The 26,885-nt window shown below is 41.3% G+C and overlaps 3 protein-coding genes across 12 annotated transcripts in view; 1 reads left to right on the plus strand and 2 right to left on the minus strand.

Annotated features, from left to right (window-relative positions):
- Nucleotides 1-26,885, minus strand: part of PLEKHG5 (pleckstrin homology and RhoGEF domain containing G5) — a 614,078-nt gene that overhangs the window by 339,176 nt on the left and 248,017 nt on the right. The window lies entirely within an intron of this gene.
- DNAJC11 (DnaJ heat shock protein family (Hsp40) member C11) overlaps nt 1-26,885 on the minus strand; it is a 708,487-nt gene that overhangs the window by 171,989 nt on the left and 509,613 nt on the right. The window lies entirely within an intron of this gene.
- The window catches only part of CAMTA1 (calmodulin binding transcription activator 1), a 1,003,074-nt gene that overhangs the window by 43,954 nt on the left and 932,235 nt on the right, over nt 1-26,885 (plus strand). For all 10 annotated transcript variants that reach the window (XR_007724877.1, XM_050786880.1, XM_050786872.1 and 7 more), the window contains one exon: nt 22,751-22,820. Coding sequence is in view for 9 of the 10 variants with exons in the window: in XM_050786880.1 (XP_050642837.1) it covers nt 22,751-22,820 (70 nt within the window). In the remaining variant the exon portion in view is untranslated. The remainder of the gene's footprint in view (nt 1-22,750; nt 22,821-26,885) is intronic.

A 26,885-nucleotide genomic window follows, 5' to 3' on the forward strand; every position in this document is an offset into this window, starting at 1 on the left:
TTTTAGAGACAGACTCTTGCTCTGTCACCCAGGCTAAAGTGCCATCACAGCTCACTGCAACCTTGAACTCTTGGGTTCAAGTGATTCTCCTGCCTCAGCCTCCTGAATAGCGAGGACTACGGGCGTGTGTGCCACCACACCCGGCTAATTCTTTTTTAATTTTATGGAGAAAGGGTCTTGCTATGTTGCACAGGCTTGTCTTGTACTCCTGGCCTCAAGCAGTAATCCTGTCTCAGCCTCCCAAAGTGCCAGGCTTACAGGCATGAGCCACTGTGCCTGGCTTGTACTCTTTTCTTTCACTAGCTAGGAATGCTGGTGAGCAGAACTCAAGGATCCCAGCAGAGCTGCATCCTGTACTGTCTTTGCTGCCACTTAGGTGGACCAGAAGCTAGAAGCCTTTCTCTCCATGACCTCCATACCTTCTTTTACCAGATGGTATTTCTGCATTTATCACTCTTGATTCCACCACAGCTTTTCCTCATCTTGCTTTTCTCAGCCCTCAGCTCTTACATAATGAGATAGTTGGTAGTCATTTTGAGGGGATTCATGTATTGGGTAAAGGGTTGTCCTAGTGATAACCTTGAAAGTTCCTTCCCATTAATAATAATTACTATTAATAATTAATAGCAGTAACTAATGATAAAATAGAAGTTGCAACAATATACTGTAATAAAAGTTGTGTGAATGTGGTCTGTCTCTCTCAGATTATCTTATTGTACCATACTCACCTATTTTTGGACCTTAGTTGACCGCTCGTAACTGAAACCATGGATAAGAGGGGGACTATTGTATAAGGAAATGAAGTCAGAGATATGGAATTTCATTTCAGGGCTTGCTTTCCTGATATTCAGCTATTCTGTATAACTGTATCTTTTCCTTTTGAGGTCCTTGCTCCAGGACAAGAATAATATGTTGACTCAAGCCGTATGGGGGGATTTGAACTGCAGACACTCAGATGTCTCCTTTCTGAGGTACATAGACGGCTTAATTTTTTAGGTCTGTCTGTTTAATATACTATATTAACTTTAAAAAATGTAGGCTGGGTACTGTGGCTCACGCCTATAATCTCAACACTTTGGGAGGCCGAGGTGGGAGGATTGCTTTAGCCCTGGAGTTCGAGACCAGCCTGGGCAACATAGTGAGACCTTGTCTCTACTAAAAATAGAAAAAATTAGCCAGATGTGGTGGTGCGCACCTGTGATCCCAGGTACCTGGGAGGCTGAGGTTGGAGGATTGCTTGAGCCCTTGAGGTCAAGGCTGCAGTGAGCTGTGATTGCGCCACTGCACTCCAGTCTGGATGACAGAGTTGAGACCCTGTCTCAAAACAAACAAAATGTGAAAAAAAATTTAAAATTATTAAAAAAGATGTACGACACCAAAATATTCATAGTTATTTTGTATGACAGATCTGAGGTCTTTGTTCAGACATAGATGAGGGTTCCTAGTTTTGGAAAATAGACTTAAATAATACATGATTACAGATGAAAAATATTTGCTGGCCGGGTGCGGTGGCTCAAGCCTGTAATCCCAGCACTTTGGGAGGCCGAGACGGGCGGATCACGAGGTCAGGAGATCGAGACCATCCTGGCTAACACGGTGAAACACCGTCTCTACTAAAAAATACAAAAAACTAGCCGGGCGAGGTGGCGGGCGCCTGTAGTCCCAGCTACTTGGGAGGCTGAGGCAGGAGAATGGCGTGAACCCGGGAGGCGGAGCTTGCAGTGAGCTGAGATCCGGCCACTGCACTTCAGCCTGGGTGACAGAGCAAGACTCCGTCTCAAAAAAAAAAAAAAAAAAAAAAAATATTTGCTAACCTCAGACTTTTTCTGTTTGAGGTAGTATTTATATTCATTTAGTTGTACTTTCTGGAGTTGATTAATATAACCGTTATTAAAATCTATCTATTCCCAATAATTCAGTAAATGAAGACTCTTCCTATTTAGAAACTCGTGTGGATTGGGGAGTTGCTGTGGGCCCACTGTCATTGATCATATCACATCTTCACTTGGGCCTACTCCCTGGGCTACTATAGGCCTGGCATTTGGAGAGGCCATGAACATAATTCATTTTTGGAACTTTCTTTCATTTTTAAAGATACTGAGAGGCAAGTTAAAGTTCCTGGTGTTCGTGTAAACATTCCCTGCCTTATCCTTTCCATCTCAGCCATTATGAAATGTTCTGGCTGAATCGTTTGCTTTCACAAAGCTTTGATGGAAGTTTCTTCCTCATTTGGTTTTATTGATAGAGGCTGTTATACTAAAAAGAAAGCATAACAAGTTAGAAAGGTGGAGAGTGGGTACTTAACATTTTTGAAGTACCTGTCTTTCTTCCTAGGGGTCCTCCGGAAATTGATCATAGATAACTTGACCAAATTCAAGGCCCAGAGATTTATTCCAGGCATTCTGGGAGGGAAGGAACATCAGACATTCTATACTGAATCTAATTATTCTAAATATGGCCCACTGCAGCTTGTATGAGTGTTTTCTGATGTAAATATGGTGATAGTGGCGACCTCTCTAACTGGGCCAAATATCCTTGACAGCTTCTATCTGTCCTCTCCAAGTATTTTTAGTCTCTTTAGCTTCTGCGGCCATGTCTGGAGGAACTGAGGATGGACTTAGCTGCTCTGGTGCTGCTCCAGGTTGTTGTGGGTACTCTTTGCTACCTTTGTCACTGTCCTGCCACAGTCCCGCCACTGATGAGGCTCCTGGCCCTTGTCGTTTGATGAGGGAACATAAATACTTGTTTAATAAAAATAAAAAAGTCATGATTTTCAGAATGCTTTGAAAATAAGCTATGGCTAGTGGTGATACACAGTGGGAATGCCCTTAATTTCACTAAATTGTATGCTCAAAAAGGGTTAAAGTGGTAAATTGTATGTTATGCATGTTTTACCATAATTGAAAGAATAAAAACTTCAAATGGATTTGAAGCTTAATGAGAAAATTAGTTATAAGGTCCTAACAGTAAATATATGGCCAATATTTTCATGATCCCAAGGTGGGAGGCTGTGCCTTAAGTAAACTGTCAGAATCACACATTAAAAAAAAATAAATAAATGATGGTAATCAGGCCCTGAGGTTCATTTATACAGAAAGTGATTTTTAGGTGAGATTTTAATATTTGCAATATTTATATTTGTAAAGAGGACTGGCTAGCTCATTCAGAAAAGTCTGAGGTTCTTAATAAACACTAGGAAGCAGATGGTTTGGGGTTGATGTCAGGGAAGGTAAGCAGGCTCTGCTTTAGATTAGAGCACTTTTGATTGCACGTACCACAAGCCACACAGGTTAGGCCAAGTGAAAGCAGTTTTAGTCTAAGAAGAGCAGAAGCAATTGTAGCCTCCCAGGACAGAAACTGAAGTGTAGCTGGGCAGTGGGAACTGGATCCGGAGAGTGTGGAGTACATGTCTTCTCTGGAGCTGGGCTTTCTCCATTCACATGTAGCTTTCTTGCCTAAGTTGCATGTAGTGGCCTTAGTCAAGGCTCCTGCACGTCCTGACTCTAGTTCCAGTGCTCACCATCATCTGACTCCCGTTTCTATGGCTCAGTACAAAAATACTCAAGACTGGGAATTGGACTGACTCCTCTCAGCCAGTTGCTTTGTTTCCATAGGCCAGCTGATCATCCCACTCCAGTGGACTATGAAAGAAGGTTGGTTAGATCCAGCAGCCTGCTGATCATTTGGAGGGTCTTAGAGTGAGAGGAGATTGTGTGAGAAGCTGGTTATTGGAGCAGGGGGTCCTGGCACCTCAAACTCTGTCTCCATCAAACAGTGTAAAAGAAAACGTACTGACTCCTAAAGGAGTGTCTTATGTTCAGGTGCTATAGTGATTGAACGTTTTGCAGAGAAGGTGTTCAGTGTAGCTACAGATAGGAGGCCAAGTGTCCTTGGTCAGCCAGCCTGGTTGTGTGTGGAGTAAGTTAGTGGTAGATGTAGTAACTGTCCCAAAGCTTTTCCTTTGTCTCTCTCTCTCTTTTTTTTTTTTTTTTTGAGACAAGGTCTTATTCTGTTGCCCAGGCTGGAGTGCAGTGGCGCAATTTCAGCTCACTGAAGCCTCGACAGCCGGGGCTCAAGTGATCCTCCCACTTCAGCGCCCCAGGCTGAGGACTTAGCTGGAAACACAGGCATATGCCACCTTGCCCGGCTAATTTTTATGTTTTTAGTAGAGACAGGGGTTTCATTGTGTTGCCTAGGCTGGTCTTGAACTCCTGGCCAGCTCAAGCGATCCACCTGCCTCAGTCTCTCAGAGGGCTGGGATTACAGGTGTGAGCCACCGTGCCTGGCCCCAAAACGTTTTCTTTGACCATTGGAGAAGCAGAACACCCTGGAATGCTATGGTCTGTGCAGTCTTTGCCCTGTGGGTGTTCTCAGGTAGAATCAGGCAGTTTGGGTGATGTCAGTATCATTTGAGGTCTTCCACAGTTCAGCTATTTGGGTGGCCTTCCCCACGTTTCCCCTTGTTTTGGGGAAACATAAAAGGATGGAGATGTGTATCCTTAGTAAGAAAGGGAGACGTTGCCTTCAGAATGGGTAGAAAGCAGAAAACAAGTGGGGAAGAAAACAGAAAACAGCCTGTCTTTAAGTGTATGTGGCTGCCTGTGTGCACGGTCCTTCAGCTTTTCCTTAGTATATCCCCGCTGCTTCTGATCTCTTGTTCTTGATTTTTCATGGTAGAAGGAGGAAACAAAATTATAGAAGACAGGTGGAAGACTGTGAAAGAATAGTAGTTTGGAGATAACTAGGTAAAGGGCTAATAGCCTGCACACCACTGAATTTTCTGAATTTATAGCTGTTTAGTAATTGATGTTTCATAGTGTTGACCTTGAGTAAATTCGGAAAAGCAATACTGAGTATGTTCTGCTAAACAAAAGAGGAAAGTATATGATGTTTTTGAAGAAACAACCTTCACAATAGTTTCAGTAGTTAAAGGGATTTGGTTCCTTTTAAAATTATTTATTTCTTTTTAAAGATGGTCTTACTCTGTCATCCAGGCTGGAGTGCAGACGTGTGATCATAGCTCCCTGTAACCTTGAATTCCTGGGCTCAAGTGATCCTCCTGCCTCAGACTCCCGAGTGGTTAGGAGTACAGGCATGTATCACCATGCCCAGCTGATTAAAAAAAATTATTTTTGGCCGGGCATGGTGGCTCACACCTGTAATCCCAGCACTTTGGGAGGCCGAGGCGGGTAGATTGCCTGAGGTCAGGAGTTCCAGAGCAGCCTGGCCAACATGGTGAAACCCCGTCTCTACTAAAAAAAATACAAAAAGCCGGGCATGGTGGCAGGTGCCAGTAATCCCAGCTACTTGGGAGGCTGAGGCAGGAGAATCAGTTGAACCCGGGAGGCGGAGGTTGCAGTGTGCTGAGATTGCCATTGCATTCCAGCCTGGGAAATGAGTGAAACTCTTTTTTTTTTTTGTAAAGACAGGGTCTCAATATATTGCCCAGTCTGGTCTTAAACTCCTGGCCTCAAGTGATCCTCCAGCATTGGCCTCCCAAAGTGCTGGGATTACAGGTATGAGCCACTGTGCCCAGCCTGATCTGTTTTTCAATAATAGCTTAAGATGTAATTCATATATTGTAAAATTCACCCTTTTAAAATATATAATTGAGTGGGTTTTCTTTTGTATATTTACATGTTTTGTGCCACTGTCTCCACTCTCTAATTCCACATGTTCATCACTCCAAAAAGAAAATCTACCCATTAGCAGCTACTCCCTGTTGCCTCCTCCTCCCAGCCCTAGTCAATTGCTAATCTGCTTTATTTCTTTATGGATCTTTATGACTAGTCTCAACATTTCATATAAATGGAATCATATAGTGTTTGTCCTTTTGTGACCTGGCTGGCTTATTTCCCTTAGCATAATGTTTTCAAGGATTTTATCTGTGTTGTCTGTAGCATGTACTGTTACTTCATCCCTTTTTTAAAATTAAAAACATTTTAATTTAATGTAATAGAGACAGGGTCTCGCCATGTTGCCCAGGCTGGTCTTGAACTCCTGGGCTCAAGTGATCCTTCTGCCTTGGACTCCCAAGGTGCTGGGATTACAGGTGTAAACCACCATACCTGGCCACTTCACTCCTTTTATTTTTGAATAATCCTCTGTCGTATGGATATATACCACATTTTGTTTGTCCATTCACCAGTTAATAGACATTTGAGTTATTCCACTTTTTGGTTATTATGAAAAATGCTACTGTGAACATTTGTGTACAAGCTTTTATATGGACATGTGTTTTCATTTCTCTTGGAAAGATACCTAGGAGTGGAATTGTGGTGTCTTAGTTAACTCTGTTTAACTTTTTGAGGAACTGGTTTCCAAACTTTTCCAGAGTGGTTAGATCATATTACATTCCCACCAGCAAGTATGAGAGTTGTAATTTCTCCACATTCTTGCAAACACTTGTTATTGTCCATCTTTTTTTTTTTTTTTTTTTTTTTTTTTTTTTGAGACGGAGTCTCGCTCTGTCGCCCAGGCTGGAGTGCAGTGGCCAGATCTCAGCTCACTGCAAGCTCCGCCTCCCGGGTTTACGCCATTCTCCTGCCTCAGCCTCCCAAGTAGCTGGGACTACAGGCGCCCGCCACCTCACCCGGCTAGTTTTTTGTATTTTTAGTAGAGACAGGGTTTCACCATGTTAGCCAGGATGGTCTCGATCTCCTGACCTTGTGATCCGCCCGTCTCGGCCTCCCAAAGTGCTGGGATTACAGGCTTGAGCCACCGCACCCGGCCCCATCTTTTTGATTATAGCCATTCTTGTAGATGGGAAGTGGCATATTATTGTGGTTTTGATTTGCATTTCCCTAGTGACTAATGATGTTGAGCATCTGTTCATGCGCTTATTAGCCATTTGTATGTCTGCTTTGGCGAATGTCTGTTCAAATCCTCTTCCGTTTTTGAATTGAGTCAATTGAATTTTTGCTGTTCAATTGTAGGAATTCTTTATATGTGTTCTAGATATCAGTCCCTTATCAGATACGTGATTTCAAATGTTTGATTGACGTGTGATATATGATTTTTCTCCGATTCTGCATGGGTTGTCTTTTCACTTTCGTTTTTTGAGAGAGAGTCTCATTCTGTCACCCAGGCAGGAGTGTAGTGATGTAGTCATGACTCACTGCAGTCTTGCCTGCCTGGCCTTAAGTCTCCTGAGTAGCTGGGACTACAGGCAGGCACCACTCATCTGGCTAATTTCGAAATTTTTAAATAGAAATGGAGTCTCTGTATTATGCCCAGGCTGGTCTTGAACTCCTGGGCTCAAGTGATTTTCCTGCCTCGGCCTCCTAAAATGCTGGGATTACAAGTGTGAGCTGCTGTGCTGGCCTTTACTTTCTTGATAGTGTCCTTTGAAGAATAGAAGTTTTAAATTTGATTGAGTCCCATTTATCTGGTTTTTTTTTTTTTTTTTGTCACTTATACTTTTGGTATCATAATAAGAAACCGTTGTCATATCCAAGGTCGTGAAGGTTTACACCTGTGTTTTTCGTAAGAGTTCTGTAGTTTTAGCTCTGATATTTAGTTCTCTGATAGATCTTCAGTTAATTTTTGTATGCAGTGTGAGGTAGGCTTCCAGCTTCGTTCTTTTGCATGTGGATATTCAGTTGTCCTAGCCCATTTGTTGAAAAGACCATTCTTTCCTCACTAAAGTGTCTTGGCACCCTTGTTGAAAATCAACTGACTATAAATCTGTGGATTTATTTTTAGAGTCTTGATTCTATTCCATTGATCTATATGTCTATCTTTATGCCATGACCACAATATCTTGATTCTGTAGCTTTGTAGTAAGTTTTGAAATCAGGAACTGACAGTCCTTTAACTCTGTTCTTCTTTTTCAAGATTATTTTGGCTGTGCTATGTCCCTTGTATTTCCGTATGAATATTAGGATCAGCTTGTTAGTTTCCACAAAAGAGGCAACTGAGATATAATGGGGATTATGTTCAATCTGTGGATTTTGGGAGTTTAAATCCATTTTATGGATTTGCTGTATGCTTGGGAAGTCCTGGCTAATTTAGATACCCAAACATCTTGCCTTAAAAACATACAATTTTGTTTTAATTTATTAATGTAGTAGGCTGCCTTGGTGAAACACTGTAATTCACTGTTAGACTGGAATTGGACCTTTCAGGTTCCAAGAGAGCAAACAGCTCTTCCACATAGCCTGTAGGTTGGCTTCTTGTAGTATATGTTTTTTTGATGTGAAAGTTTGCTGATGCCTTGCATGTTTTAAAAATAATGTGCTATTCTGGTTAATATACATTCTGGTTAATAGAGAACTAGCAGATTACCTATATGAATATTTAATTATCAAAGAGTTAGAATATGTTACAATAAAATTGTGACATTAAAATTTATATAATTGTTATTATTACTGGAGGGATCAGAAGATATTTTATGACCTTGTAGTCCTGCAGGGGCCATGTGAACATCAGTTATTGTTATACTTTTAAGTCACTTCATTTACTCAACAAATAACAAAGTGCCTATCTGTGCCAGGCACAAGGAAGGACAGACCCAGTCTCTGTCCTTACGGAGCTAAGGGGGAGACAGACATTAATCAAGATGCCGTGTGAAATTTCAACTGGGACTCAGTGCTGTGAAGGCACGTGCAGTGTGTCATAAAGGGATTTGACTAATCTGCAAGGTTGGGGGAGGCTTCTTGAGCGCTCTGGAGGAAACGGGAATTAATTGTGGGAAGAATTAAGGATAAAAGTTCCAGGTAATTGGATGAGTTTGTTAGTGAGTTGTGTGGAGGTACTCTGGTTGTAGCCTGTTTATCTCTTTTGGGAAAGAGTATCTGAAGACTTGGTTCTCGGTTCTCGTCTTTACTCTGTCCCTTAAATGCCTTGTGACTGAACAGGTACTCTTTCTGAGCTTGTTCACATACTGGTTTTTAAATTTCTATAGCCATTTTTATTTATAGATACTTACATGAAAACATACAGAAATCTAGGCTTTTGGTTGATTGTTTTCATATAATTAAAAAATCATTCACTTTGGGAGGCCGAGGCAGGTGGATCACGAGGTCAGGAGATCGAGACCATCCTGGCTAACACAGTGACACCTCGGCTCTACTAAAAATACAAAAAATTAGCCAGGCATGGTGGCACGTGCGTGTAGTCTCAGCTACTTGGGAGGCTGAGGCAGGAGAATCCCTTGAATCCAGGAGGCGGAGGTTGCAGTGAGCTGAGATTGCACCACTGCACTCCAGCCTGGGGAACAGAGCAAGACTCCGTCTCAAAAAAAAAATTATTTCTTTGTGACCTTCCATGGTTACCGGTTTAGAACTGCAGTAGTGGTAAATTGAATACTTTTCTGAACATTTTTCCTAGACTTGGAAATTAGGAGTCATTTCTGTTTACACATACTTCAGAAGCCTGTAGGGGACAGTCTGTAGTGACGGAAGTCTGTGGGGAAGCAGATATGGATGTAACTGATTCAAGGCAGGTCATAATGCTTTAATAAGGCTCTGGAAGGGAAGATGGAAAGACTTCTGGGAGGAGGTGGAATTTGACCTGAAATCGTTGACAGGCAAACATGGTAGTTGGAGGAGAAATTCCAAGCAGAGGAAATGGAACAGAGGCACAGAGCCAGGAGAGTACAGGGAGTGGGTGGAATTCATGTGCATATGGGTAGGTAAGCCTCAGAAAGTAGGTAGGGGTCATATTGTTCCAGGCCTGAAAAGTCAGACCGAAGAATCTGAATTTAATTCTCTGCTCAGGAGAGGCTTTTAGAATTTTTTTTAGTAGAAGAATGGAATTGATTGGATAAAGTCGATTCTCCTGAAATGTGCTAATAAGGGCCACCTAGTTACCCTTCCAGCCTCCTCTCTACAGTCATGTTACATTTTTTAGACTCTGATTGTACCAAGGTCCCACAATGGTGGTTTTAGGCCTCCCACTTTGTTGTTGCCTTGATTTAGAAGTTGCATCTGCCTCCGGAACACAGGCACACACGCTCACCCATGCTCTTGCTGACTCTCTGTGTCCTCTGTGTTTCAGCTTAAATGAAACTTCCAATAGAAGCCTTCTTGACCTTGCGCCTCTTTTCACGAATTGGATTGGATGCCTTTCCTGTGTGTGCCATAGCACTACGTGGTTTTCCTAGTCGTGGCACATTTTAGTTTGCGTTGGGAGTTGCTTGTTTACTTCTCTTCTCTCTGAATTAGATGTGCATTTCTAGCAGTTAGAGGCTTGAGTACCTAGACTTAGTAAATGCTTGTTGGCTGAATGAATGAATGAATGAATGAGCAAATAGGGACTGGAGTTGGTAGAAAATCACTTCTGGCAAGAGTTGTCTGTAGAATTGGGGTGAGGAAAGAGCTAGCTTGGCTGAGGAGTGTGTGTGTCACACACACATACAATTTTGTGACTGATTGAATGTGGGCCTTGAGGGAAGGTGAATCCTAGGTTTTGAACCATAACTGGGAATTTAGTGAGGCCAGACTGAGATAGGGAAGACAAGGCAGGTATATTTTGGGGAGAACGGCTGCAAAGGTACCACTCTTCTTCTTCTTTCTTCTATCCTCCTCCTCCTCCTCCTCTTCCTTCTCTTTCTTCTTTCTTCTTCCCTTTTTTTTTTTTAGAGTTTCACTCTTGTTGCCCAGGCTGCAGTGCAATGGCATGGTCTCAGCTCACTGCAACATCCACCACCTGGGTTCAAGCAATTCTCCTGCCTCAGCCTCCTGAATGGCTGGGATTACAGGCACCTGCCACCATGCCCAGCTAATTTTTGTATTTTTAGTAAAAATGGAGTTTCACCATGTTGGCCAGGCTGGTCTCGAACTCCTGATCTCAGGTGATCCGTCCACCTCGACCTCCCAAAAGTGCTAGGATTACAGGCGTGAGCCATTGCGCCTGGCCGGTACTGCTGTTTTTAAGGCGTCATTGGGCAGCTTTAGAGTGTATATATACAGTGTGACATTGGAGTTGTGGGTCAGAGATTAGGGAGTCATTCATATCACTCTGCTTTTTTTCTTTATTGTTCGTCCAGAGGGCAAGGGAGCCTTGGTGCTGGAATCCTTAGAGGTCAGCCCCCTGGGCATGGGGCAGGGAGAGAAGGGCTGTGAGGAGGTCTGGAGGGGCAGATGCAGCGGCAGCAGCACAGCCCCTGGGAGAGTGGAAGCTTCATGTAAGCAGTGGCCTTGTCTTTCTGCTCACTGCTACATCTCGTCTTTCAACCAAAGTGTACAGACAGTACCTTTTGGTTGAATGAATGAATGAATCAGTTCAAAACAATTAGAAGTCACAGTTGTGAGTGAGATTGGCAGGGGAGCAGAAAAGGGGCCTGAGGGCAGAAATGTGATGAATGCTTACGTTTTAGTGTCACCAGAGGGGAGAGAACCAGTAGAGGCTGAGAAAGAATGGTCGGAGAGGTAATGGAACAAGCAGAATATGAATTCAGGGATGCTGAATGTGGATGGTTGAAAGGAGGTTGTCAGTCGTAATGCTGCAGAGTTGACTGAAGACTAAGGAAAGGTATTGGTTTTGTCAATTCGATAATGAGAGAATAAAGGAGTAGAGACAGGGTAGTTGATTATTTCAGAACTGTTGTGGCGTATACAGAGTACTGGTGGAAATGATGGTGAAATGATTGATCCAGTTCAAGAGGAGAAAAGAAACCACTGTGGCCTGATGGGCTGTGGGTGTATTAGTTATCTATTGCTGCTGTAACCAGTCATCACAAACCCAGTGGCTTAAAACAGCCCAGGGTGGAATCTCCTGGTTCCCATGGGTCAGGCTTTTGGGCAGGGCAGGGCTGGGTCTGCTGGTTTGGGACTGCTGAGCTGCGGTTGAGGTGCTGGCCAGGACTGGGCTCGCCTCGGAAACCTCTAGTAGGGGAGGATCCACTTCCAGGGTCCCTTGGTCATTTGAAGGACTCCTTTCTTTGGGCTGTTGGGCTGAGGGCTCAGCTTCTCGCCAGCTGTTGGCCCGAGGCTGCCCTTAGTTCCTCTCCCACGGGCCTCTTCAACACCACAGCTTACTTCATCAGAGCCAGGAGGGACAGTCTCTAGCAAGACAGAGAAGTCACAGTCTGCCCATTGCCTTTGCTGTGTTCTGCTGGTTAGAAGCGACTTGCTAGGTCCAGCTCACACTCTGGGGGAGGAGGTTACACAAAGCTGTTAGCATTGGCCAGGCGCGGTGGCTCACGCCTGTAATCCCAGCACTTTGGGAGGCTGAGGTGGGCAGATCACGAGGTCAGGAGATTGAGACCATTCTGGCTAACATGGTGAAACCCCGTCTCTACTAAAAATACAAAAAATTAGCCGGGCGTGGTGGCGGGCACCTGTAGTCCCAGCTGCTTGGGAGGCTGAGGCAGGAGAATGGTGTGAACCTGGGAGGCAGAGCTTGCAGTGAGCCGAGATCGCGCCACTACACTCCAGCCTGGGTGACAGAGCGAGACTCCGTGTCCAACAACAACAACAACAACAAAAAAGGCCGTTAACATCAAGACATCAAGAGGTGGGGATCATAGAAGGTCCATCATAAAGTTTCTCCTCCGCGGTAGGGGGGCGGTGATGTGATTAGAAGGCGTTATAACAGTTCTTCAGATGAGGCCCTGGAAGATGCAGATGGAAGAATGGGAGCTTTCATGGCGGAAGTTTTGGAAGTGCAGTTCCAGTTGAAAGTTGGGATAGTCAGGTGGTGATGCTTCTCAGGAGGCCTTCCGTGCCCTGTGTCTTCACGTGCCTTCTATGTACTCTCTCCTGTTAGGCAATTGAACATTCTGTATTATAGGTTGCCACCGACAAGCCCATCTGTGTTATAGGTTGCCATTGACAAAGCCATCTGTGTTATAGTTTGCCACTGATAAACCCATTTACCATCGAATTCCTGACCAGTGGAGGTATCTGCCCTCTTGCCCTATGGTTTTGTTGAGGATCAAATGAGGTAATTCTTATGAAGTGTTTTATAGACTACAAAGTAATATGCAAACAAAAGGTATTAAACTGTGCTACCTTTTTCTCTCTGTTAAGTAGAACACACGGAATTTAACTCACATTTTCCTTAATAACTTGGGTTCATTATGTTGTATGTAGCTTATTAAACTGGGCTTTATTTAACACTGCGATTTGGGTTTTTTGAGTAGAGAGTTTGCTTTTATGATAAATGACCCCAAACTGCTATATCTTTCAAATCCTTGTGTCCGATTTTTATTGTTTAAAAAACAATCTCACTTGGTGTTTCCTGTCACTCTTTTGCTTCTGTGTGTCAGTTTTGAGCTATATTTTTTCCCCTCTGATTTGTTGCTTCTGATCTCTGGGCTTGGCAACCTGATAATTAAGCGTATTAGAACTGTGAGTAGTTTTATAGTAATCAAGCTACGAATGTGGGTCGGAGAAGCTCTTCTCACAGCAGAGTACATGAGCTTTTGTGCATGGACTTCATAAAATTCACTTTTGGCCTTCAGAGTGTTCTTGGCTTCCTTCCTAATTCTGGCTGTGTTCGGATTAAGGGAGGTTCCCAGATAGCTGACCTCCATTCCGGGGCTGTGGCTGCCATTTTCTTGGCGTTCGCCTCATTGCAGTATTATGAGAAACTGTCATTTTCTTCTTTAGTTTTGATGAGGTTTTAGTTCTTTGGGCAGTAGCAAGTAGTGATAGGTCATGGTGGTCTGTGGTTCATGGACCAAAAAATGTTTGAGAGGCATGGAAGATCTTTAGACAAGATCAGCTTCTAGGGGTACATGGTAGCATTCTGTTCCACTGCTCTCCTCTCCTTTAGGATGTCTCCCTCCCAGCTAACCTGCTCGGTGTTCCTCAGTGGGAGCGTTTGCCTTAGCTTTCCCTTAGAGCAACTAACTTACTTTTTCTGCCCACACTTTTGCATTGGTGCTTTGTGGAGAAATACTGCTGCATTATTAGGGAGAGAACCGTGTGCTCTTGTGGAAATCACACAGTAGTGTAGGGAGAGCTGGTCTAGTTCTAATTCTGCCGCATCCCAGCCTGTGGCCTTTGCCTAGTGCCTTGTACCCATGTCTTGGTGTCTCCATTCCTAGAATAGGCTTAATGTGTGCTTTGCTACCTTTTAGGATCGAAATAAGATTTTATATATGAAAATGCTTGTTATACATATGTAATGTTGAATAGAATGCCTAGTTTGTTTGGTTGCTATTGTTGATATTTTACAATGCTGTCTCTGAGGAGTTAAACAAAATTATCGTTAGTATTAGTAACAATAAGTACTACTAAAACAATATTTTAAATTTTATGCACTTTTTTTTACTGAATGTATTCTACTGGAATCTATTTGTAAAAATGTGGGCATCTAATAAGTGCTCTTTGGTTATTTTCAGACTGTCGAGTATACTGGCTTCCAAGCCAAATTAAATTTATGAAAATTCTAATGATACTGTGATTCATATCTAGAAAGAATAATTTTAAAAAAATTGTGAAATCACTTTAAACATGCTTTACATGCATCTCTGGTAATAGAGAATCAATTAATCTGATTTTTCAGGCCATAAATCAGGCTTGATATATTGTAATATTAGTTCCTGTGTCAGCCTCTTAGAACTTGAACTGTTTTGTAGTCTGTTCAAGCAACTTGTTTGCTTTTGAACTCAATTCTAGGTGTTGAACTCAATTTGAGAGCCTAAAATGGTTTGTGCCCCAATTACCTTAGAGGTTACTGTTTCATTTTTTTATTTAGCCTGCCCCAGGAGTAGGAAGTCGGCTGCCTACCAGACTTTTTCCTTTTAACTTGACTGTATACTTTAATTTTTGTCTCTATCCCATAGGGGAGTTGTGAGGGTTATTATAGTATAGTAGCACTTAATGGCATATTTTAAACTTCTTGAAAAGTGGTAATATGTGAGCACAAAGTATTTTCGTACTGTGGCACATAATTTTTTCCCACACTAACCTTTTGTGGTTCAGAAAAAGAATAAAGTTACTTGGGTTTGAGGTGCATGTTGAATTGGCCATCTCATAAAATCATTAACCTGATTTTAGGGAGTATCTCCAAATCATGTCTTTTGACAGACCATCTGCTGTTTTTTATTTATTATTCATAAATTAATATTTCCTTTATTCATAAATTAATAATAATTAAATAATTGTGCTCTAGCCCCAAATTTTAGTTTGGTTTTCTTGGTGTCTGTGAAAACTGTTGAATATTTCCCCAACTTCTCTTACTTTTTTTTTTTTTTGCAGGTTTAAAGTAACTTTTATCATATTGCTTGATTTCTTGAATGAATAGAGGGATAAGGTTCCTTTCTTTTTTTTTTTTTTTTTTTTTTTTGAGACGGAGTCTCGCTCTGTTGCCCAGGCTGGAGTGCAGTGGCGCGATCTCGGCTCACTGCAAGCTCTGCCTCCGGGGTTCACGCCATTCTCCTGCCTCAGCCTCCCGAGTAGCTGGGACCACAGGCGCCCACCACCACGCCTGGCTAATTTTTTGTATTTTTTTAGTAGAGACGGGGTTTCACCGTGTTAGCCAGGGTGGTCTCGATCTCCTGACCTCGTGATCCGCCCGTCTCGGCCTCCCAAAGTGCTGGGATTACAGGCTTGAGCCACCGCGCCCGGCCAAGTTTCCTTTCTTTAAAAATATCTGCAACATTGCTGGACTAAGAGGTCCTCTCTACAATTTTTTCTTTAAAAAAATTTTTTTAGAGATAGGGTCCTGCTCTGTTGTCCAGGCTGGAGTGCCGTGGCACAATCACAGCTCACTGCAGCCTTGAACTCCTGGGCTCAAACAGTCCTCCTGCCTCAGCCTCCCGAGTAGCTGGGACTACAGGTTCGAGCCACGGCTTGTTCAGTCTTTTGCTTGTGTCTCAGTGGCACAGTACCAAGACACAGCAGATCAAAGTGACCAAGAGGATGAGTGACAATTCGGTGGCTTTAGAGGAAGAGATGTGCTTGAAAAAGACAGAAGGCTTTTAGTAAATTTCACCACCATCACCAGGACAAGAGATAGGACCATTCTTTTTCCTTTCCGTAAACTTGGGGGACTGTTATTAATTTATGAATTCTATAAGTAATTTGAGCTTGTGTTGTGTACCAGACATTGTATTAAGTATTACCGGAGATACTGGGAAGAACAAGCCAGACATCCTTTCAAGGATGCATTTGATAAAATCTCATTTCGAGTATGTTAGGAAAATATTTATTGGAGAAGGAAACCTCCTAGATTGGCTTTAGATCCCGAATGGCCTTAGGGATTGAAAATGGAGTTGTAGGTTAGCAGAAGACATTTCTGAAAGGAGTGACTATTTTGTAATTAAAAAGCAGTTTACAGAAGATACTGTGGCAGAGACTGCTAGCGGATCATGAAACCCATCTCCTCCTCTTCCTGGGGATTTTCCAGTCCCCCTTGCAATCATGACCAAATTCTAGCCAGTGGGGGGACAGCAGTGAAGTGAGCCACTTCCAGACTTGGCCCCTGAAACTCTTGGGGCATGGGTATCATGCCTTTTCCTTATCTGGCTTGATGCAGAGGGCCTAGTGACCTAGAAAGTCTTCTGCCACGAGGTGGAAGGAGCACAGGCAGCAGAGCCACTGCTGGGAGAACAGTCTGCCCACCAGGAACACCTGTTTTGGACTTTACCTGAGCAAGAAGCGAATATTTATGGTATTTGAGCCATTATGCAGTTAGCCTCCCTAACTATCTAGGCACGGTGCCTAGGATGCTAAGCAAAACTAGTAAGTGTAGTAAAGGTGCTAAGAGTTTGAGACTCAGCTTTCATTCTGTGGAGACCTAAATATTCTTTGTCTTTATTTCAAAGAATGGCAAATATGGTTTTCATTATGCTGTGTCTCTGTTCCAAAGCCTGTAATCACTTCTTACTATATAGCATCTTGTTTCATTAATCCATCTTCCAAAAACTCTAATATATGTATATATTATCCATATACAATGAACTTGCCTGTGTGTAACATGCTGATCTAGGTTCTCTGAATGGAGACAAAATGGATAAAACATAGTCCAAGGCTTCAAAGAGTTTCTGCTTGATACCCAGGTAGTTACTGAATTTCCATACTGCTATCATCTGTCCCTTGTTTTAACCTTTAAGTCATATATTATTTTTTCATTAACTTTTTAAAAAGTATTGTTTCAATTAGTATACTTTTTGAAAACAGGGAATATATATTATAGAGCTCTGCATCTCTCCTCTTGGGTAGTTCTATTTTTTATTTCTTTTTTGAGACAGGGTCTCACTCTGTTGCCTAGGCTGTAGTGCAGTAGTGCTGTCATGGCTCACTGCAACCTCGATCTCCCAGGCTCAAGCAATCCTCCTGCCTCAGCCTTCCGTGTAGCTGGGACTGCAGACACATAGTACCACACCTGGCTAAAATTTTAATATTTTGTAGAGACAGAGTTTGGCCATGTTGCCCAGGCTGGTCTTGAACTCCTGGGCTTAAGCAGCCCTCTTGCCTTAGCCTCCCAAAGTGCTGGGATTATAGGCGTGAGCCATCATGCCCAGCCTTCTTGGGTACTTCCAGCAGAAACTGGGCACTATACTTGAGTAACCATCCCTAGAGTTTCTATTAATTATCTTGTGTGGATATTCTGGTATAGTTTTGTATTATAGTATGTACTAACAGATGAAAGTACTTTTTTAATCTTCTAGGAATTAGTGGAATTATGCAGTTGAGGAATGTTAGGACTGGAAGGATCTTTTATAGATCATTTATCTAATTCCCGATCTTTTAGGTTGATCATCTGGTTTCTGATACTCAAGGTGTGGCCATTCATTGCAGCATGGGCATCACCTGGGGCTTGTTAGAGGCAGACTCTCAGGCCTCCCTTAGACCTATGAATCAGAACCTGCATTGAAAGAAGATCCTAAGATAACCCGCATGCACATTACATTTGGAGAAGTTCTGCTCAAGGTCAACTACCCAAAATTGACTCTTGAGAAAACTGGGAAAGTCAGAGTTGCCCAGTGTCATACAACTGTTTATTTCAGTGGTTGCCAACCTTGGATACATCTTGGGATCACTTGGGGACCTTTAAAAAAATACCGAGGCCTGGGCCCCATCCCCAGACATTCGGACATGATTGGTCCGGGCATCAGAGTTTTGGAGATCTCACTAGATGACTGGCTAAGGCTGAGAATCATTGATTTGGTTAATGATGGAATTCAGGTTTCTTGATGCTCCAAGTATTCCTTCCACTCCAACATGGCTATACATTCAGAAACAATGAAAAACATTCTACCAAATTTTTACAGTAATGCACCATTCCATTTCATTTCCTTTATAGGAATTTACCCCTATTGGAGGGTGTCCCATTTACCATCTGCCTTCCCCCCACTAGAATATATCTCCAAGAGGACAAGACCCTTGTCTGTCCTGTTCAGTGCTGTCTCCTAGCTCCTGAACAGTGTCTGGTACATGTTAAGTGTTCCTTTAATTGTTGTAGAACAAATGGAAGGAGCTGCCATAAAGAAGGATGTGTTCTGTGAGAGGAAAAGACAGGCTACTCCAAAGGTACCCTGTCGGCGAGAGGCTTCCTGAAGGGTGAGGGGTCTGAGTTGAAGTGCGGAGTCATTGGGGGAGGTGCTTGAAGACCTGCTTCTGAGGAGGGACTTGAACCCAGATCTGACTTGAAAGCTTGTGCTTTTCCATTCCACTGTGTTGTCCTGTGGACAGAGTGGCTCACTGATTTGCCCAGACTTCTTAGCAGTGAGTAGTGGACTGGAACACCACCACCGTGGCTCTGCAGGTACTTAAGACCAGCCTGCCTCCCTCTATGGCAGAGCTGCCCCAGTATTGCAGACAGGCGCCTAGAGGGAGATCAAAACACAAAGTGGTCCTGTGAAAATTCCTGGCCCAGTGTCTGGCACAGAGGTGTCTAGTACAAGGTAGCCCTTTCTTATCATGGAAGTTTTTTGTGCTTTGGCTTATTTGTTTTGAGAACCTATGGTTTTCGAAGATAGAATGACTTGATTTCAGTTTTAACTTTTGTTTCTTTCCTAGTTAACTATGGAGACTATTATGCAGTGCTGTGGAGAAAGCATGATTGGTTTTTGTCTATGATATTTCTGTGTCATATGTTATTTTAGTGCCCAGTTCTTCCTATTATTTCAAATATTCTGTCACTGATTTACTTATTGTCAGACTTTGAAGTTGGATATAAAAATCCTTTTTTTTTTTTGTTAAGACGGAGTCTTGCTCTGTTGCCCAGGCTGGAGTGCGGTGGCGCCATCTCGGCTCTGTGCAAGCTCCGCCTCCCGGGTTCACGCCATTCTCCTGCCTCAGCCTCCCGAGTAGCTGGGACTACAGTCGCCCACCTCGCCCGGCCAATTTTTTTTTGTATTTTTAATAGAGACGGGATTTCACCATGTTAGCCAGGATGGTCTCGATCTCCTGACCTCGTTATCCGCCCGTCTTGGCCTCCCAAAGTGCTGGGATTACAGAAAAATCCTTTTGTATGAAGCTATTCATTAGTGTGTCCCACTGAACCAAAGTGATTTTTAAACACTTTTCACCTAAGACCATTGTTAAGATATCTCAAATGGTAATCTTATACCATCAGTTTTTGATAATAGGAAGCCAGGAAATGTTAAGCCTTGAATGTAAGACATTATTTTTAACATTGTAAAATTTCAAGTTTTAATTCAGAAACTAAATTAAAATGAGATATTACATTCATGTGATTAGTGGGCTGTTACTGGCGACTCTTGTAGATGTTACAAGAAGTCAGCGTACTGCTGACTTTTCCCCTATTGGAGATCTTCCCATGAACTACTTTTCCTAATGTATGATAATTCCATGCTCACAGTCATGGGTAGAAAGTAATGTTGAATTTTCCAAAGGATACATGAATTCCGAGCCTTGTGTAGTTTATAGGGTGAATCCTTAGACATAGCTGTTACCACAGATGTTATCATAGTTAACTACTTTTGTTTTTGTTTTTGTTCTTGTTTTTTTTTTTTTTGTTTTTGTTTTGGGTGACAAGAGACCCTGACAAGAGACAGGGTCTCTTGTCACCCAAGCTAGAGTGCAATAGCACGGTCATGGCTCACTTCAGGCTCAAATTCCTGGCTCAAGTGATCCTCCCACCTCAGTCTCCCGAGTAGCTGGGATTACAGGCGTGAACCGCTGTGCCCGGCTCAGTGTACTACTATTGGTTAAATTGGAGAGGGAAACAGTCCTAGAACAAGAATTTTACAGAAATAGTAAAGAAAGAATTAAGGAGCTCGTGGTTATCCGGGTAGCTAGGAGTCATATTGTAGAGAAAGACTTTATTTATATGGACCCTGAAAACAATTTGACTTCTGAAGCACTTGATCATGGACATAAGGGAGAGGAAAATAAAAAATTCGTGGAAGTCAACTTTAGTCAGATTGCAACATTTTTTGGCATAAAAAACTCAAGCATGGCAGCTCATGCCTATAATCCCAGCATTTTGGGAGGCTGAGGACGGCAGATCATTTGAGGTCAGGAGTTCGAGACCAGCTTTTCCAATATGGTGAAACCTCATCTCTATTAAAAATACAAAAATTAGCCAGACGTGGTCACTTGTAGTCCTAGCTACTCAGGAGGCTGAGGCAGGAGAATCATCTGAACCTGGGAGGCAGAGGTTGCAGTGAGCTGAGATCCTGTCACTACACTTCAGTCTGGGCAAAACAAACAAATTCAACAACAAATAAATAACTCAGGCAGTCCTGTTTGTTCTTAGAAAATGTTAACATTAAGCTCATCCTCATTAACCATGGTAACAACAGAGTTTTGTATTTGAGTGGTGCCTTTGAATTGAAAGCACTTGGGTATGTGTTATCCAGTCCTCCTCCTGCCTGAGAGAAGTATCCACTCTTCCTTTTTGGATGAGGTAATATAGAGAGGTCGAATTACTTTCCTATTTGTGAGGGGCCTGTGTCCACCTGAAAGCCACTTTTTTTTTTTTTTTTTTTGAGACGGAGTCTCGCTCTGTCCCCCAGGCTGGAGTGCAGTGGCCAGATCTCAGCTCACTGCAAGCTCTGCCTCCTGGGTTTACGCCATTCTCCTGCCTCAGCCTCCCAAGTAGCTGGGACTACAAGCACCCGCCACCACGCCCGGCTAGTTTTTTTGTATTTTTTTTTAGTAGAGACGGGGTTTCACCGTGTTTGCCAGGATGGTCTCGATCTCCTGACCTCGTGATCCGCCCGTCTCGGCCTCCCAAAGTGCTGGGATTACAGGCTTGAGCCACCACACCCGGCCTGAATTACTTTCCTAAGGACAGCTAGTAAGTGGTAGAACTGAACTCTTTATATTTTATTTTATTTTAATTAATTTTTTGAGACAGGGTTTCACTCTGTCATCCAGGCTGGAGTGCAGTGGCGTGATCATGGCTCACTGCAGCCTCAATTTCCTGGATTCCAGCAATCCTCCTACCCCAGCTCCTCCCCCAGGTATCTGGGACCACAGGTGTGTGCCACTATGCCTGGCTAATTTTTGTATTTTTGGTAGAGGTGAGGTTTTGCCATGTTATCCAGGCTAGTCTTTAACTCCTAAGCTCAAGTAATCCACCTGCTTTGGCCCCCCAAAGTGTTGGGATTACAGGCGTGAGCCACCAAATTAATTAATTTGTTTATTATTATTTTTAAAGATGAGGCCTTGCTCTGTTGCCTAGGCTGGAGCTGGAGTGTAGTGGTGTTACCATGGTTCACTGCAGCCTTGAAAGTCCTGGGCTCAAGCCATCTTCCTACCACAACCTCCTGAGTAGCTGAGACTATGGGCACAAGCCACCATGCCTGGTAGCTTTTAAATATAAAATGTTGAGGGTGGTTGTTGAACTTGTAAACTATCTTTGGTTTTCTAAGTGTACAAATATGTGGTTTAAAATGTAAGATGAATAATCTAAAATTTTATTTAATACTGCAACCAAACAAAAAAGATATTTTTAGGATTGAAAATAATTGGCTGTCAAGATTCAAAAATTTTTCTTTCTTTTTTTTTTAAAGTTACCATTGTGTAGGTTTTATGTGAAATACTTAGTTTTATCTGTGTGAAGCAGCCTGAGCGCCAGAGACCTTGTTTCTTTCTTGTTAACGGAATTCCCCTTGACGTCACTTCCCATGCCATAATACTAGTTGGCATTCTGCACATTTTTTTTGGGTGAGTCGGGTGTTGGGTTTATTGTTGGGAAATGGTTAATAATGTTGTTGGTGTTGACTGAGCTTCAAAATGAATGTGACATTGGTTCTTAGCAAAAATTTCCTCTATGTACAGCACACATACTTCCTTCCCATTTAAACAAATTACACAAGTTATGCATGTTCATCACCGTAGACCTTTTCTCACATATGTATCTTAAATTTTGAAACAGCCTTAAGCTCTCAGTGCAAAGAACGGTTTCCCCCTGAGCCATTTGAGGATAAGTTGCCGATAAGTTCCATCACTCGAATACTTGATCATGTATTTCCTACAAACAAGAACATCCTCCTCCATAACCACAAGAACAGTCATCACAACCAGGAAGTTAACACTGAGACATTCCTACTGTCCAGTCCTAAAGTCCTGTTGCTGTTTTGCCAGTTGATCCAGCAATGGCCTTTGTAGAAAAATACCTAATCAGAACCTTGGGTCATAACCGGTTGTCTCTTCAGTTTCTTAATACAGAAGAGTTTTCAGTCCTTTTTGACTTTCATGACCTTGACACTCTTGAGGATTGCAGGCCAGTCATTTTGTGGAATGTTCCTTGATTTGGATTTGTCTGATGTTTCCTCATGATTAGATTCAGGTTTTGCATCTTGGTAGGAATATCACAGAAGAGCCAGATTATATCTTTTTGGAAGATTAGTTTTACATTTTATTTTCTGTTTCCTTAGAGCGTTTCCCAAAGTGTATTCTGCGGAACTAGCACCTACTGTGTTCTCAACACCGTGCCACCTATAGAAGGTAGGATTTGAAAAAGCTTTTGACTTACAGGAAGGGGTGGGCTTGGCAGTGACAGTAATTATCGTCTAGTGCAGTGGAAACAGCCTTCAGCCCGGACTCAGAAGACCTGGGTTCTGCACTTAACTGCTGTGTGATCTTAGATGAGTTACTTAATCCTTCTGGGGTAGCAAAAAGAATGCTCTCCTCATAAAGTTTCTGTGGAGATTAAAAAAGGCAAAAGATTTAATCACACGGAGAACTCAAAGCACTTTACAAATGTTTGATACTAATACAACACTTCTATAATTATAGTGTCCAATACCAGGTGACTTAGAGTAGGAGCAGTGTGGTATCGTGGGAAAAGCCACAGGTCATGTTTGAATCCCAGTTGAGCCACTCAGTAGCTGTGGATCTTGGGCAAATTAATCTGAGCCTCACATTCCTCCTCTGTAAAATGGGAGTAATTAAGCCCTTGTGTTTTATTGTGAGGATTAAATGAAAGAGTGCAATGTAAGATCCTTTCTGGGTGCCTGATACACAGTAGAGTCCCACAAATGTTTACTCCCTAATAGATAATGGAGAAGAGATTTACTTAATCACATGTACTTCCAGTTGGAATTGAATGAAGTAGAGGAGGAGAGAATGTCCCAGTGATGGCTTACAGGGCTTCTGTGCCCTCACTTTATTTGTCCCCTCCTACATATTTTTAGATTGAAAATGTAAATGTAGATAAACAGTGAGAAGTTTATTGAACCTGAGTTATGATTTGACCTAAACCTGGACCCAAGATTTTGTAATACGATCAGTAGGAAAAAGGTAAATCTGGGCTACCTAAAAATAGAAGCGGTAAGATTTGATCATCACACAACTCGAAGAACTGGAAGGGGATTGTTAAATAGCAAAACTAATTATATTTTTCTACTTAAAAAGCTGTTAGTTTCTGTTTCTTTAACCTTTTACAAATCTTTTGGAGAATTACTACTAGGTTTAATTCACTTTGGAGACTTTGGAAAAGAATAGTACAAAATCAGATCAATGTTTGGCACATAGTGCTTAATTAATATGTATTTTGGATATATGGTGATTTGAAGGTCTTAGGTTAGTAATGGCAGTATTTGCTGCTGTGAGCATTATGCTGACTTGAATATAACAATGTATGTTTATGTTTTCCTCAGTCAGTTCCTATCCTACTAATTAAATCTAAGCACATAATAATTAGAGCTAAACAAAAAATTGTAGAGCTTCCTTTTGATTTTACTACTCCATGTTGTTGATCAAAGATATTCCCAATAAGATTTAGCAATTTGATGCACTGTTTGGTCTAGAGTTTGAAAGATTAATCGTAATCAACTTGGTTGAATAACAGTGTTCTTTAGTATTCATAGAACCAACATTATTTTTTATTATGAATCAAAGTAAAATGAATGCATCATTTCTAGGTTAGTTAATATAGTTATAATTTACCTTGGCAGAAGTCACAGAATTTTCAAAGGAAAAGGTCAAATACATTTCTTTGGATTTAAGAAAGATTTGTAAAGTAAAGGATTTGGCAATGTGAATCTCATTTTTTTGAAACAAAACATGAAAACAATAATTCTGCTTTTTGCCTAAGTGAATGAACCTTTTTTTTCATTTTGGGAGGTTTTAGTTATCTTATACTACACCTTGTAGGTTGACTAGAAAGGATGGTTCATTCTCTAGAATTACAGCTGTCAGCCAAGCAAATCATCTGTCAGTTTCAAGAGCCTCACTAGTTATTTTTTTATTGTGAAGTACGTTAGAAAATTATTTTGTAAAGTCTAATATCATACACGTATATTTTGTTAGATAGTGATAATGAAATGTTTTACTGTCATTTGGTTGACACTCCCACTTTTCAGTGTCAAAGTTTAACTGTTTGTTTTCAATACTGAATGATGCAGTTGAAACCAGTATATGCCTTAATTTTACTGTTCACTCAAGATACTATTATTAGGATTTAAAAACTGGCACATGTATTTAGTTATTTTATCATTTTTAGTTATCCCCAAAAGACTAAAAAGTAGGTTTTGATTTAAAAACAGATTTTTATGCAGTATAGCCATGTAAACAGTTCTTTTCCAGTGTAAAATCAAGGTTTCTCTTTATCCCACTTCACCTGTAGAAACACTGAAATTTTAAAATAATGAGTTTTAATATTTTGCCTATTTGAAATTCTAGTAATTCTTTTCTCAGTATTAAACTTGGAATCCTTATAATGTAGTGGGAAAACTTATCCATTGTTATGTTTCTTGAAAACATCCAGTTTATATTCAGCATGAACCTAAAATTCTGGAAATGGTACACTTTAAAAACGGATTAAGGGGAACCCATTGGCCAGTCATATTCCTTTTCCTTTTGACTCTGTGGCCATACCTCCATGTAAAGTGTAATGTTTAGAAACTAGATTGAGAGAGTGCTTACACAGCCCTGCCCCTTTGCTCTTTGGTCACATTTACCACTGCCTGATTTGGTATCAGAGTGGAAGACTGAAGCCTTTTCTATAGCAGTTAATTGTGCTGTTGAGAAGAGTACCTTTATTACATAAGCACCACACCACACACACACTCTTTATATACCGCACAGTAACTGGGTCCCTCAAAGAGGCTAAAAGAACAGAAAATTAACATCAGATTGTGATCACAAACAAAGAAGCTGGGGTTTGATATTCCGCTCGTAAGTGTTCAGAACTGTACTTCAAGCTGATAGCTTTCTCAGAGATATGACTGTTCATATACAATTCAGAGCAAGCCCATCCATTGAGCAACTAGTATAGTGCCGTTTTCATAAAAGGTACCTGTAAATGTTGAATATTTGAATTGAGTATAGATTTTAGAATTTCACCTCTACTTTCAGAATTGTACATATCATGGGGGATTTTAAAAAATGGGAATAAAACTACTTTAGGGGAAGAGAGAAGGGAGGTAGAGGCTCATGTGATTTGGTATTCTCTGCTTTAAAGTTTTATGGCCCATGGTACCTCCCTGGGGAGGATGAAGTGCAGGGAGCATGCATAAGCACATAAAATTACCAAGGTTTTATAGTGTGTAATTAATACAGAACTTTCTATGAACTTTCTTTTAGTTGAACAGTTTCCTTTTGGTTTCACAGGAAGATTTTAGAAAAGTTTAATCTTATTTTCCTATTAAATTAAAATTCAAGATTCTTAAAAGCAGTCAGTTTTTAGGTTTTTAAAGTTTTTATACTGCTTATAGAAATAGAGGACGGGTATTATAATTCAATTGGTTATGTAGTTCATGGACCAAAAAAGATTTAGTACGCTAAAACTCTCTTAAGTTCATCTCTATAAAATCTTTCTATATGATGTAGTAAATTTTTTAGACTTTATTTCTATGCCCAATATTTTCCTTTTAAGATCTTTTCCTTGAGAAGAAATGTGTTAATCAGATGAAAAATGTTTGGAGAGGATTTTGTGACCTTAGAAAATATTTTTTATTCTTTGATGTTTTTCACCTGTTCAAAAAAATAGACTGTACTAAACAAAGCTATAGTAAATAACTGGAAAAAGATATTGTTGTATTTCACTTTTAAGATCATTAAGCAATGCCTGTATACTTATGTAAGGTTGCTTAATTGTAAGGCATGTTAAGTTATTTAGTGACAGTAAATTTTATGGGGATTTGTGTCTGGAGAAGATTTAGAGATAATTTAATCTTGTTGCTTTGGGAAAACTGAAACTGTTAAGTAACTTACCCAAGGTCACACAATTAGAAAGTAGCAGAACTGGGCCAGATCTTGGACTCTTGACTCTGAGTTCAGTGTTATAAAACCTTACTATATCAGGAAAAGTTGTTTCGACTGTGACTTACTGGAGCAAATTAAGTCTTTCATGTTTTAATGTGTTGCTCCTTAGTACGTAGTTATGTGTACCCTTTGTATATTGGGGATCTTATTTAGCATAAAAAGCCTGGAATGAATAATTTGTAACTTTGACCTAAATGTGCCAAAGCTTGCGAGAAATTTTGAGCCAGGCAAAGGAACTTTGTTATAGGAGTGAAAAAATAAGTGATACGTAAGCAAATAAATGGGTGAAATCAATGTCATATA

The sequence above is a fragment of the Macaca thibetana genome, chromosome 1 (genome assembly GCF_024542745.1).
Source record: "Macaca thibetana thibetana isolate TM-01 chromosome 1, ASM2454274v1, whole genome shotgun sequence".
In the NCBI taxonomy this organism is placed as follows: Eukaryota; Metazoa; Chordata; class Mammalia; order Primates; family Cercopithecidae; genus Macaca; species Macaca thibetana.